The following is a 15,609-nucleotide window of genomic DNA, read 5'->3' as shown; positions in this document are numbered from 1 at the left end:
GTGGCCTGTTTCTTTGGGTACTAGTACCAGCTTCTACCTGCATATTCCATCTGTGAAATTCTGTCTTAGTCTGGCAACAAGACAGGGAGAACAGGAGTCAAACGGCTCCTGAGAGACATGACTGAAAAGTTTCTGACAGTATTACGTTGTTGGAAACAGCTCTCTTTTAGTATAACCAACATTTTCAGTGTAAGCAATCTTATTCTGGGAAAATGTAAAGTGAATAGGAGACATAAAAGAAAGTTTTGATAGTGAATTTTTCAACATACTCTGTTTTTAAAGTTTTCATATATATTTCATATATATTATATAAATTTCATATTTCATATAGATGTTATACATAACAAAAATTTTAGACATAAAATATGACATTTCTAGTATTTCTTTTCCTTTTTTTTTTTTTTGGCAAGTGACCATTTTGCAGAAATTTTTTAATCTTTGTTTTTATTCTGAGTTAGAATAAAACCAAAATTTTAAATTGTGAAATTCTCTGGGAAATCCAAATCTGATTCTTGCACCCCTCTCTGGCAAGTATGCAGCTCAATACAGGAAGAGGCACAGTCAGTGCTGTGAGATTTTTGCAGACCTATAAAGTTCATGAGCTCCTGTGCCAGCTTCCAGTTGACCATATTCACTTTGATCAATTAGACTTCACTTGCACTGCAGTATTTTAGCTGCCACTAAACAGTAATGATAAAATCAGTAAATTGTGGCCAATGTGCTGGAGCCAACTCAGTGTATCATTAGGCTTCAATCTTGTGCTTTAGCATAGCAACATATTTAAGCAGTCTTAGTAGAATATACATTTATCTCCTACAAGCTTTATTAAATTCAAATCTGCTCACACATAGCAACAGCCTTTATAAGCAGCTTTGATCATTTAAGTGTCAATGCAGCTTGGCAAAGGGAATCACAAGCGGCTTAAAAAAATGTAAGCCAATGACCTTAGACTCTCAACTTGTTGATAAAGGAAAATTTTCCGGAGCCTACCCTCTGCCTATGATTAATGGAGGCTTTTGAGTGGACCAGTCATGACAATCCAATTATAGCAACACTCAGCTTAAAGGTAGAATTTATGTGCTCCAGACGCTGAAAAACATGGCTTTGGAGAAATGGAGACAATGAAGCATTACCATTTAGAATAAACTCAATATACTATTAATTTCATCCTTGACAGTTTAGGTTCCCTTTTGTTTGTTATTTGATTTACATTTCTATACCTTTCCATATTATGACGGAAGCAACTAGAAGTGCCATAAAAATTTCATAGCTTTTAAAACATGAAATGTAGATATACTTATATTAGATAATTTTTTTTTTCAACCACTTTGAATTAAATTGACTGGACTTTTCAAAGTACCAACAAAGCTTCAGAACATGTCTGACTTAGAGAACCAATGCTAGTGCCATTTGTAATTACAGCTTACTTAGGGACTTAGTAAATCAACCTCAGTACATGTGTATTAAATGCATAGCATAAAAATATTTTTATATTACTTTTTAATATACTTCTCAATGCCTAAAATAGCTTTGGGAGTAGTAACTACTCTGATTAACTAGCACACACTATCAGATATAGTTGTATTGTAACTGATTCTAACCAAATAACTAATACATGGAAAATAATTGACCTCACTCATGGAGACAGACAGAAGTCTATTTATGGGATTGTGTTGGTAAGTAATGAAAAAACCCATCTATGGGTAGAGACAATTGTATCTTCATACTGTGAGACATGCTGTGTTCCTCAGCAGACAGAGCTTTGTTACACAATTTTGTAGCTGAATGGCAGAGGTACTAGGTTGTATAGAAGAGAATAAAGGGAAATTGCTGAAGAACAATTTTTAAAGTAACGGTTAAGCTTCCAAGATACTTCTTCCAGTCACTGATGCTATTTTCCATCTGCATGTTACCTAATCTGCAGGCATATTCTGCACAATTTTCTCACAGGAAAATTCCAGTTAACACTGTGAGAGTCTAGACTAAATAACAATTTCAAGATTTAGGCTTCACATTGTAAGGCCATTGGAAAAGGTCCTGTATTTCATACTGCACTGGGCAAATGACAATGCATCAAATGTAATATAATATTAAGACGTTAAATTAGTAAAACATTTTCTAAAAAAAAATTCTATTGTAAACACATTTGGTGTTTACACACATCTGGTTTTTAGAGAAAACTTACCTATATAGAGATTACGCTCAGAAATCAGGCAGTATCTCCCATCCCGAACAAAAAAGGCATTGACTACTACATCCAATAAGGATTTATATTCTATGCATCCAGCTAGTGTATCCAATACAAATTTTTCTTCTGTTACATTAAGAGTCTATAGAGATATAAAATTAATAATGATTACTTACTAAGTGTTGTGTACAAAGAGAAATACAATCATTTTGAAGCAGTTGGAAAACATGAATAATGAACAGCAGTGCCTTTGGTAGGGTTGACACACTTCTAGTACTATCAAATATGGGCAGTCCTAACAAATTAACGACCCTTGTTAAGTAAAACGTAACCTTCCCCAATGTTAAAGTCGCAGGTTATCTGTTGACATACACATTTAGTTCAAAGGCCTTGATGTGTGAAAGTCAACAATTAATGCAAAGAAAATTTGAAGTCTCTGAGCTATAAGCAATGATTAACTTAATCAACAGTATGACAAAGTTTCAATAAGAGTTTGCTTTTCCAGTAGGAAACCTGTTCTTTGTAGACGTGCTACCTGGGGAGACTAAATGAAGGGGAGAAGCTGGACAGGGATTATGGAAAAGACTCTTAATTGCTACTGCAATAGTCATATTCTCCAATATTAGGTTAGCAATACTAACTGCTAATAATACTAATTGCTAACCTAATATTGGAGAATATGACTATTTTAAACTAAACCTGTGGGTGCCAGGATTCTTGTTAATGCAGACTGTGTGTTTCTTATCCAGCTGTGCTCTCAGTCACTTGCAATGTTCATGCAATACCACAAGAGAACACAAAAGAGGAGGGTCAGATGCCCACTGCACACCACTGGTATCGTAGCTCATAATTCCTTTAAAAAGTTTGAATGCTCCTGAACTTTACAGTGAGTTTCACGCATAATAAATTGCCTATGGAATATTTGTTATTACATGAGATGACTTCTAGTGTGGATCATCTTTAAAACACTGCAACAAAATCTGAAGCTCAGAACAGTTTGTTATTACATGAACTGTATAAGGACAGCCACGGTATGACAAAATGACAAACAATAAACATTCTTTGACTTAAGGAGGTTAGCCAAGAAGCCAAGAAAAAAGCTTCTTTTATCCTATGAAAACATGTAGTCCACATCTGATATATGATCTCTCGCACAGCTCTGAGATGTGGGAACAATTGAACTGCAATAATATATCAGGAGGTTCACCTTACCTAGGAGGCTATCTTCTAGCATCTTGATCGCTTTATTTCCCTAATGTGATTCATTCCTAGTTTAAAAGTACTATTAGAGGCTGCTGTATGATACTATCTAGGGCTTTGAGACTGAGAAAATACAAGGCAAAACTTTAAAATTACAGTTCTAATTTTTAAATATAAAAAATTATGCAGAAGCATTCCAAGTGTATTTTCTCAGGTTATCATTCAGGGTAAGCGTAATTCTTTTTTACTTACTCCTGCTCAAAAGCCAGGTTTCATTTCTTCCAATTTGTGCATCATCACTGGAAAAAAATAGTGCCTCCATATAATTGTATCCATATCCATGTATATTTTTATATCTATATATATATATTTAATATATGTATATATTTATATACACACATATAAATATATACACATATATTTATATTTATATAAATATATATTTATATATGGATATACACACACATATGCAGGCAAAATGACACCTAAATACATCCTTGCAATTTCTTTTCTGTCATTGGGCTTACATTAATACATGACTACTTCTCTAGCAGAACTGTAACAGACAGTATTACTAATGATGCACATACAGAAACAGAATCAAGCTCAGTTTGTGGTTTTTAGGTCTTAAGGCTAGTAATAGTTATAATGATAGAAAAGCTTTATTTCTATAACTGAAGTAATTAGATATGACTCTGAATATATTCTGTGACACAGATATGGTTGGTAAGAAGAAAGAGTGGTGTAACCAAACTAATCATTACATAGAGACATGGAAGCTTCACAGAGTCTCCTGGGCAGCACCAGAGACTTAAGTGTGAATAAGCAGGATATCACTTACATTCTTAATCAGGGCTCTACAGAAACAAAAACTGACAGGTTGTGTTTGAGATGGGACAAAGATAAAGGGGAATGCATTTAGGAAAATTAAGCCAACCAGAGTGAGGTGGCAAAGAAGGAGCACAGAGAAAGGAGTAAAAAGGAACATAACAGAAAACAGGAGATACAGAAGGGCTTAGATGGAGGATGGACACAAATGGAAAAGCAGAGGAAAAAGATTAAAAGTATCAGAAAATATGCAAAAAAATAAACTTGATGGGAAGCAAGGACTCCATCTGGCTAAGCACTGAGCATTCTTGTGAGGCACATAGTCTATTCCAAATATACCTTTTCTGGATGAAGACTTATGGAAGTTCTTTCATAAAACTGACAAAGAAAATCCAGAAATCTAACCTCCCACTAAATGTTCAAATATATATCCCCTATTAGATATGAGATATCTGAGAATTCACCATAAAAGGCAAAAGCAAACATAAATACCTGACAGCAAAGTGAGACAGGATGACGTAGTTCCAGTAAAAGTATAATTGTGACATTTTGAATCTAAAACACTTGTTCCCCTTGAACAGTGAACAAATGAATCTGCAGACAGCAGTAGCTCTGACAATTAATGGAAGGTCCATAGTAAAACCGGACAACCTATTTGGAAACAAGTCCAACAAAAACTCTCACAACTATCTCTTGTAGAAAGCTAAATTGTTTCCAAGATCCTTATTTGATTAGAATTTTTGCATTCGCCTTCTTAGGACTTTGATATATATCATACATGTATAAAGTGCTAAAACAAATCAGTACTTTTCAAATGTACTTTCGAGAGATGACCAAAAGTAGACAAACAGACAACAACAAGACAACACCAGTGCCCAAATCATATCTCCTATGCAGTTCAGACTACAGCATAAAAATGCACTTGCATATTTACATTTACTCCTTTTACTGTTCTGAATTAACAAGTCAGTCAGAAGTTAGTTGTTAGGACAAACACAGAAAGAAGTGCTTACTCTTACTTCCTGAACAAGAAAGTACATAACCACACATGGCCTCAAGATAAGCAACAAGGGGACAGGAGGTGCAGCTGGGGACTAAAGTACCGATTGGTAGTTCTGTGGACCACGGACCAAAGAGTCTTCTCATGAAATATCATCAATTGAACCTGCTTTCAATTACAAATGGTACTAAGTGTTCTGCTTCTACTTATAATACTTGAGAATAGTTAAGCAGCCTGCAGCTGTGTTATCTAAGGAAGTGATCTCATCAGAACTCATCATAAACTAAACAAGACTGGGCTGGAACAGTACTTAGATAAGAAATCTCAAAGGTGAGCCAGTTGTTGGTTAAGCCCTGCTGATAATGTAGTGAATCAAAACCTGAGCCAATAATTTAAAACAGTTAGGATACTCTCTGCATAGAAAGTGCATTGTGTCCTGAACAAATTTCATCAAGGATATTTACTGTTTATCTGTATGTCTGAAATCATAATTGCTTTGGGAACATAATATGTTGGGAAGGTGTCACTTGTAGCGCGAATCCCTAAGTGCATTCTTTCTGTGTGGCTTTATGGTGCTGTTACGGTTTGAGAGAACCTATAACAATCTATTGTTGTTAGACAATTATTCTACCACCCGATGACCCCTCCCCACCCGGAAAGGGGAATCGGGGAACACAAAGAAACACAAGGGTTGAAATATAAATAGATTTAATAGACTAAGACTAAATAATTAACAATAATACTAAAGAACCAGTATTAATCCCGATACTGATGTAAGATATACAGAAATTATACTCAGCCAACCATATCAGTAGGAAGCTGTGCACTCCCAGCAGTGGATAGCAAGTATCGGATGCTGCGAGCGCAATGGCTTCAGGAGGAAGGGAAGGCCTCAGGGCTCCGGCACCGGGGCAAGGAATTGTCTGGACCGGTGCCATCAGGGAGAGAGCCCGCTACGCAGCAAACTTTTCTATTTTACATTGGATGTGACATTCATGGTATGAAATACTCCTGTTGGCCAGCCTGGGTCAAATGCCCAGGCCTTGCTCCTCCTTGTCCCTGCACCTGGCAAGGCTCGAAAACACTAACCTTGAATCCCATGGAGCCTGGCTGGCTATAAAGTAAATATTTTCACAAATTCAGACACTAGAGTCTTCCAGAAGTGCAATTTTCTCAGCATTAAAAGAAAAGTTAGTCCTGTGTCTCTCAACCCCGGACAGGTGCTTTTTATGTCAGTGGGATGTATTTCAGAAGTGGGTCAAATGGTCCTGAAACAGTACAATATGATGACAGATCGTACATTTATAGCACCTTTTGTATTAGGTTCTCAAAACACTTTGAGAACACAATTGCATTTAATGAGATTCCTTTTGGCTAATGCTATTTTGCCAATGCACTAACTAAGGTATGGAGCAGACAAGAGATTTGCCCTAGGCGACAAACTAAGTCATTGGTGACAACAAGAAAAGAATTAATAAATGCTAATTTGTCAGCCTTTGTTCTGTCCATCAGACCATCTTCTTACCTCTTCAAGTATACTTTACCTCATGTCTTTCTCTGAAACAACTAGCAGTTAGCTATGTTTGCATTTATGTTGTGTGAGTCCTTCAGCACGAAGAAGGCCGGATAATTTACAGGTGAAAGTAACACATGCAGCTACCATCTTCTGTTGCACCAAATATTGAAACTTATCAGAAGATTAAACAGATCTTGAACAATATACCTATTCCATGCTCAGGAAACAACCTCTCTATCTCTAATGTTACAGTTTATTATTTGTTGTTTTGTCGTGTAAAGAATAGTAAGTTTATGGCAGATGAATAGTGGATGGTCCTAGATTTTTAATGTTTGGAAGCCTATATATTACTGTGTTGACCAATGGCTACACTGGATATAAGTAAAATACAGTTATATGTGTTCACAATGTCATTCCCATAAAAATATCTGAAAGCGTTCTGTCTATGGCATTGAATTTCAGCTTTTTCTGATTCCCAAATGTTTACGTTATAAAAGAATGATCCTACCTGAAATTATCCTGAGTGATCCTGTGAAAAAAACATAACTTTTGTCTGAATATGTGCTGATTGGTGTTATCTCCCCGACTTGAGAAATCCTTAATGCCCTTAGCCTGCCTCCGTGGATGTATTTTTCTTGCTCCCTGACACTTAGCTGTAGCTGGGAGCCAGTCCAGTTTCTTCAAGGAGAGAAGAGACTGTGTAAGAAAGCTTAAGCATAGGACTTTGTACACAAACAACTTTCAATGTGTGTTAGTAAAAGAAATGTCAGGAATTAAATGGAGAAGTATCTTCAAAAAGCAAGCTTCGCCACCGAGGGTATATGGCAATAAGGATGGTTACAATGGGACCTGTTTAAGGGCCAGAGAGATCAGAAAAGGATGGGTAAGGAGAGAAAGAAAAGCACTTGTTTCTGGAGAGAAGGAAGAAAAAGAATATCAGCATTGCCTTGTTTGAGACTTCTCAGAATAAAGACTTAGTTTAAGGTGAAACAAACATTTTAGAAAGAAGATAATATTTGATGAAAAGATAAAATAGCTTTCACCTCCTGAGAGAACTGAGTAATAGTATGTACTGCACTTCTCTACTTCTAGGCAGAATATGCACATTTTACAGATGTGTTCTGATTAATGTATAGTGCTTCAGATATCAGTGCTAGTCCTCTCCAAGGGTCTCATCAAAATGCTGTGGAAATGAAAGAAAATATTCCTATTGACTTCACTGGGTTTTGAATCAGTCACCAGAACCCAGTCCTCTTTCCCTCTGAAGTCAACGAAAATGCTTCCTGTAATTTCAACACAGGGAAAAAACTTGGGATCTTAGGTTATAAGTAGGAAAAAGTCCTGTTTCTACTACTTACAGTCTATGTTGCAGTCACAAGCTAGTATTTTCATCTTCATAAGATAATGCTGACCATCTTGAAGAAGTACAGTTAATGTTATTTTCCCTTGTACTTAATATTAAATCACAAGCGGGACATTGCAGAAAAATCAGATTCCGTCCTTTCCTTAGAAAGATCCTAATCTACATTTATGTCAGTAACTAATAATACATATTAGACTTGTATAATTTAGTAGGATTTTTTTCACCACGTATCAAAATAATCTTAGATTACATTATTTTCATATTTGAAACCAAATCTATGACTTTTGACATTTGGAGATTTTACTCACAGTTGAGTGGGCATGTGTGAGACACCCAGCTGAACCAACACAAATGAGAACTATGAAGAATATGCCAAATTACACCATGTTCTTGCGAAACGGAAAGCTCACAAACAGGTTCATCTTGCCATCAACATCAGAAGGATAAAGGAGTAAAACAGTGAATTTGGGGTGGCAGTTCTGATTTTACAGAAGTAAGCTTTTCTGTAAATGGGATTTATAAAGGCCAACATGATGGATCTGATCCTTCAAATCTAATTGAAGCAAATGAAGCAAATAATTCCACTGAAAATCAAGTAGTTATTTGCATAGAGAAAGGCACAAACACTGCATGGTAACTTCTGTGTTAAAATCTGTCTCTTGTTATCATAGCAAAAGCTTGATTCTAACAGTCACAAGGAAGAAAAAAAAAGCCTGGGATGCTTCAGTTAGATACAGAACATAATCTTTTTTTTTCAAAACGAACCCATGCAGTCCATTTCTATAAATGGCCTGATGAAACAATATGCTTACATGCAATATACACCGGATAAAGGATCACTCTGGATATGGGTCATTTTTGATAGATTTAAATGACGAATACTTAATAAAAAGAGGGGGGTTTAGTACACAAGAGCAAAGATGTTATCTGGAGGACATCAGTCTGATGAAAGGAGTATTAAAATGCATTTAGGAAGATAAATAAGGAGAAGTAAACTGGACATTCAAATGAAGAAAAATAGAAACAGAGATGTAAATTTGAATGCGAATACTAGTAATTTAAAGAACTGAGATAGACTTAAAGAATTATTTTAAGTTAATGTGTTATTCACAATCATCCAAATTGAATTCTGTTTTAATAGCAACAAGGTCACAACACTGAAGCAAAAGCATTTATTTGCGCTTATTTGTTTTAGGAGGCTTGAGGGGCATAATATGATTCTTCATGATTGAAGGTGAAGGCTTTTTTGTTGCAACTCGGAATCACCCATCATAACACTAATGAACCTATATTCTTATTGAAAATATTTGCAGTGAAAAACAAGTCCAATATTATGTTATAAGGATCATAACTTACAATACAATAAACATGAAGACTGAAAATAACTGAATTACAAGTCAAAGTGTAGTTTTTTTCCTGGAAGAAAATCAAGTCTGATCATTCACTGAGAACAACAAATAGAAATTCCTTTTATGACATAAAATTCACATGTTGCAGAAATAAAATATATGGAGTTTAACACAGAATCACCTCTAGACTAATTTTGATCATAACATTCTAATTAGAGGAAAACATGTTAATTATCTCCCACTATTCAAGAACTAAAAATCCTTACCCTATTTCAGTTGTATTTGTCTAAAAACGGAAGGCTAATTAACAGTGAGTTTCCGTAACTCCACTCGTATATAGAAGCGTGAACTAGGAGTTAGATGATAGGAACTGAGAATGGAATGTGTCTTTCTCTGTTGCTTCCTGAGTTGCCTTGTAGAGATTATGTTCGCTTTTGGCACCTTGGTTTTAAACACTATTAGTAACCTGACAGCAATTTATTTATGCATTTCCATCACACCAAAAAAGATTCTATCTTTATACATACAGTTATTCAGATGGAACTGAACTGCTGTCAAAGTAATGGTTTACCTCTGCTCTTTAAACTAACTTTCTATTCCTGTAGCACTAATTCTCTGATTGCTTATTTCTAGCTTGAAATACTGAGTGGTTGCAAAGTAAAAAAAGCAAAAAAGAAAAATATATCTCAAGGTTTATTGGATGCGTTATCTGCTTGATCTACCTCAATTACAAAAATGCAGGGAAAGGTGGGTGCTTTTTCAAAGCAGTACAGAGGGATTAGATGTGTACTGTAAATGGACTGTGTAAAGCTAAATCCCATATAAAAACATAACTCGTGATAGCAGTATCTAATGCCATCATTTCTCTATAAATAAAGATGGCCAACTACTTATCTTATTTAAACCAATATATGTACAGAGTCATGCTTCTGACTTTGGGCAGTCACTCTGGAATATACTTCGAGGCAGACTGTACACCCAAATGTTTTCCAAACAGATTTCTGTCTTGAAGCTTGAGACAAGATTTCCTACAATGAGAGAATATGTTCAGATGGGAACATTGATATTTAAATAAAATTATAAATATGCATTAAGAAATAAAAAAAATAATAATCAAGAGGCTGCTTCTGTTGAAGTTAATGGATATCTTTCCAGGCTATTCAAGACGAATAAGATGACAGTGGCTCCCTTAGTCTGATATAAGGAAGTGATATTTGATAGAAAGTTGTCAAATTTTCAGTTTTTTAACTAGCTATTTGGAAACAGTAAGTAGCTCCAAATCAAACGCAGGGAAACAGGGATCTATTTTCAAAGTGGCACAAAGGGGTCAAGCAGTGCCTTACAAATTTGGCCTTTTGGTTTTCTTAGGAAAATCCATGCACATTTTGCCAAGTCAAAAATATCTGTTTGTGTGTGTTTTGTGTGAATTTATACTGTAGCAGTAAGCTTCCCTGAAGATTCTGTGTGCCCTTACCATACACAGCCCAGGGCGAGCAGAGCGTTCGCTACAATACAGGATGAGACTGGGACAAGCCATGCTGGGTCAGTCTGGGAGCTCAAACTGATAGAAGAAAGCATGTCTTGCCTATCTTCTCTGTGGGCTTCAGTTTGAAGAGAGAGGGATATTTCTGATTCGATTTAGGTACAGTAGAGACTGGAACCAAATGTGCAAGAACTTTGAGGTGAGCAGGACAAAACCAAAACTTTGAGGTGAGCAGGACTTGCTGGACACTGGAATCAACAACTTGAAGAGTTGGAACTCGGACAGGTTAAATGAGGAGACCTGGGCAAGTAAGTTTGAGGATGGGTAAGAGAAAGGACAGGGATAAAAAGATGATAGATCTTAGAACAGAACCTGGGTTATCTTTCTGTTCCGTCTTTACAATATTTGGCTAGCAGCGTTTCCCAAACCTCTTACAGTACAGCTATTTCCCAACCATTGTGAACTGCCAAAACCATAAAAATTTCTACACAGCATTTAGGAAAGAGCAAAATATAGTATTATTATTTCACACAATCAGGTATTTTGGGTTTTAATTATTTATCTAACCTTACGTGTAAGTAAAATTGGAACATCTAGAGATGAAGAGATCCATCTTTGCAGCAGCACAGTGAAACCAATGGAAATGTGTTGGATTTTGAGCAGAATATTCAACAAAACCCAATTCTATGCTTAGTAAAAGATCTAAAATGGAAATCTACCAGTTACTTTTTGCTATCATTTGCAAAGCAAGTTATTCCTAGTGGCTGGTATATTTTCACCGTACAGCTTTGACCCTTTGGATTTTATGCCTCTTTCTTTTTTTATATATTCATATTGTAAAGTCCTTCATTTTAACATACATTTGGTTGCCCGCTTTAATTTCTTTTCCTGTGCCTGACTTTGTCAGTCATTTTTACTGCTTTAATTTGCAAGGATTCCCATAAGAATGGTCTTATGCCCCTGGTAGATGGTTGACGGATGTTTTGATCAAGACAGATTGTGCCTTCCAGACTCACTCCCTTAGGACTAAATCCAACTTACTTTCATAACATATTCACATTTATCATGTACACAAATAAGAACCCTACAGTCTGAATTGCTGGCCTTCCTCTGTGACATTTACTTCTTGTTGTTGTCAGCTTAATTTCAACAATGCTAAAACAAAACTTCAGAGCTTGCTACTTCTTTCCTCAATTATTGGTACTGTTGCCACCCTGCCTGTTAGCGTAGCCCATAACTTTAGAGGTCATTTTTCACATAGACTGTTCTCCAGGATATCATAACCAGTCTATGTGCACATCTTCTTCATTCTTTTTGAACAGCTGGTTTCAAGTAGTATTTACCGATTGCTTCATAGCTAAAAATCTAAGGTAGTGTCTCAACATTTCCTATTTTATTGTAATAAACATGTCTTCCTTGGGTTTAACTAACCCAATCTTTCTCTAGCAAATCAACTATCTGGAATGATATCGTTAAGATATTGTTCTGTTAGTCCACTGTTTTGACCCACTTACCCCACCACAGTTGATTCTAGCACATAAAATGAAAGCTGCCTGTCTTTGCTATCAAGATGTTTCACAATTCAGTTCCTTTCTACCTGTTATCTCTTATTTTTTACTGACGTAATCCTCCATTTCTGATCAGCCAAGGATGCTCATCTCTCTGTTTCATTTATTAGATTTCCAAACAAGTAATTTTATTACTTTTGATCAGCTCCTACAAGCATTTATATTGCTCTTCGAAACCTACTTCATTCTGACAGATATTTTTGCTCTGCAAAATGTCCTTTGCTATCTGCTCCTTGCAGTTCAGGTGAGAATATGTGGCTGTTAGAGGTACTTATCTCTAGGATCTGGCACTTGACAATACTGGCAGCCGTAGTGGATACTGCAGCCTGGCAGAAACTCTGCTGGGGTGCTGACCTCCCTTGAACATATTTTGCAATGACCTGTGCATGCTGTCTTTTTATTTTGAGAGAAATAACCTTCCCCAAAATTGTTGGTTTCATCAGAAATGACCACAAACAGCTGGACAATAGGCTAAGAAGTATATTTTATGTAAGTCATTAACAGGTTATCAAAGAACTAAACAAGACACCTCAGGTATCATAGTAGAAAGACATAAAACTACAGAACATCCAAATACAATAAAGACATATAATATGAATGGAACATAGAGTGTTGATAATAATAACTGGAATCTGATTGTACTTTTAAGGGATGGAAAACCAAATAACCAGTTAGAAAAGTCTAATAGAATAGGAGATAGTAACTTGTAGAAAAGTCAAGTCTGATACACTGCATACCTAAGGAAGTAAATAAATATAAAGAGAGCTGTGTCTTGCAATTATCTAGATTTGTGCTCTTGGAATCTGACCCTCCTGAATTTTGGCTGGTCAATAGTACACAACACTAGGTTTGCTATTTGTCATACATGAGACATACAGGCTTGAATCTAGTCTATGATTTAAAGTGCTGGTGTTAATCAGGATAAAAACTGGAGTAAGTTTCTGCATGGGTCAGTTAATATTGACTAATTGGTTAGTGGCCAAGCCTGGAAATCATGTATACAAAAATGCTATAGCATTTTTAGGATCATATGCCTATTGTGAAATAGAAAAGAAAGAAGTGAAGTGAATTTTCCATGATAAATTAGAATCACCCATTTGTTATTGAAACAAAGCTGAATTTTATATAAACACAAATCTTACTTTTTACTTTCTCAGATAAATTCACAGCAAAAATATTATGTAGTAAGTGAACTGAAACTATCCCACAAAAATATTTCTGCCATATCTTTGGCATCAGCTATCCTCCTTGTTCTTTCTCTTTTGAAAGGGTTTATTACGAAACTTAAGATTCATGTTTCTCTAATGGAGTTACTGCTTTTTTTGCCTTTGTATCACCTTTTCTGGGCTGAGAAGAACAATGATCTGAATATTAATTTTTACAAGTATTTATTTTGGCAGCAGTGGCAGCTGAATTTACCTGCTCTCTGCCCAGTGAAAGGTGATTATTCTGAAACTGGATCAGTTCCCTGATGTAATTCAGCACATGAATGCACAGTTATGCCAGTCCTACAGGGCAGGACAGCAGTGGCAGAAACTACAGGCCTGAGTGGAAACTGTTTAAGAAAGCAAGCACCCAAGAAATGTGCATGGATTCACTGCCGCAGCCTCTGATTTTTGTATCACACCTCCATAGTTTTATATTCTTGTAGTCATTTGTGTTTATGCAAAATAAATGTAAAAGATTATCTAACTTTTAGACCTTATTGTCAGAAGTGGAAATGAGCACATGAGCTACACAGCAGTGTGGAATCAGGTCTCTGACTATGTAGTTTGATAACACATGGCACGCATAGACAATAGCAGTCTAAACAATGTTACTGTCTTCCCTTAGTGATTTTCTAAAGCTGATTCAATCCAGTAGCTGCATCAGCACAAGTCAGGGTGGCACTGAGGACAAAAAGATGGGAAGAGGTGACAGTCCTCATCAGGAAAGGATGGGAACTGCTTCAGCCAGTATAGCTACATATTGGCAAATCTTGGTCTGGTTACTTGCAGTATTAGATTAAAATCAGGTAGTTGATTTACTGTCACTTAGAATCATAGAATGGTTTGGGTTTGTAGGGACCTTAAAGATCATTGAGTTCCAACACCCCTGCCATGGGCAGGGACATGTCCCACTAGAGCAGGTTGCTCAAAGCCCCATCCAGCCTAGTCTTGCACACCTCCAGGGAAGGGGCATCCACAGCTTCCCTTGGCAACCTGTTCCAGTGTCTCACCACCCTCACAGTAAAGAATTTCTTCCTAATATCTAAGAAATTCTCACCATTTGCCTTCTGTCCCACTATTCTGATGGTCACTTATGTCCTCAAAGCAAGAATACCTGATCCTGTGAGTCAGCTTCTGAACTGCATTCATATATACAAAATGGGTGTTGCTGACAGAAACTGCTGTTTGGAAGGAGGAAAGGACATAGGAAAGTACAGAACAGCTAAGTCAGAAGAGGAAGAGAAGCTTTTCCTATCATCGTCATATCCATTTTAGGAAGTTGTTGCTTTCCCCATCTTTTGTTGCTACCCAAACAGTTAACACATCTGATCTTTACTTCCTTGTTTTCTAGTGATAACCATAAAAATTTGGGCTTTAGTCATTGATGAAAAATGTCACTGTAAGAAAAATCTATGAAAGTTACAACAACATGTTAGAAAACAGATATCTTTATATTTAAAATCACATAGTAAAACACAGTAAGCTATGTAAGATAAACTGAAACAATATACCTGCAACATGTTAGCCGATTCATTCAAGAAATCCTCCACGCTCTGATTTTCAGGGTTAAATTTGTTAAGCTGTTGTACTATTATTGCAATATGTTTTCCATGGCTGACCATCTTCACCATGGAGAATCCTATAAATACAGTAAATCATTAATTTTTCATGCCTCCTTCAGTTGTAGCATAATGTATGTTGATAGGCTCATAGAGAAGATATACTGCAGTAATGTAGAAAAGAACATTTAGGTCAAGCTTTCAAAATCACAGTTACTCAGAACAGCTAACAGGAGAAATGAGAATACAGTACAAACATCAATAAAATAGAAGACATAATTACATATTTCTTATTCTGAAATGTCTCAAAAGATCCTTAGGATGATACCTGAAATGGCTTCTGTATC

The 15,609-nt window shown here is 36.1% G+C and overlaps 1 protein-coding gene across 1 annotated transcript in view; it reads right to left on the bottom strand.

The window, feature by feature from the left end:
• CFAP99 (cilia and flagella associated protein 99) overlaps window positions 1–15,334 on the bottom strand; it is a 57,817-nt gene extending 42,483 nt beyond the window's left edge. The window contains exons 1-2 of the mRNA XM_074148166.1: window positions 15,215–15,334; window positions 2,186–2,330 (exon numbers count right to left, since the gene is read on the bottom strand). Coding sequence (XP_074004267.1) covers window positions 2,186–2,330; window positions 15,215–15,334 — 265 coding nt within the window. The remainder of the gene's footprint in view (window positions 1–2,185; window positions 2,331–15,214) is intronic.
• Between the last annotated feature and the right edge of the window lie 275 nt (window positions 15,335–15,609).

This window comes from Numenius arquata, chromosome 5 (genome assembly GCF_964106895.1).
Source record: "Numenius arquata chromosome 5, bNumArq3.hap1.1, whole genome shotgun sequence".
Lineage (NCBI taxonomy): Eukaryota > Metazoa > Chordata > Aves > Charadriiformes > Scolopacidae > Numenius > Numenius arquata.
The sequence above is the reverse complement of the archived record's forward strand: the minus strand, read 5'-3'. Positions and strand labels throughout refer to the sequence as shown.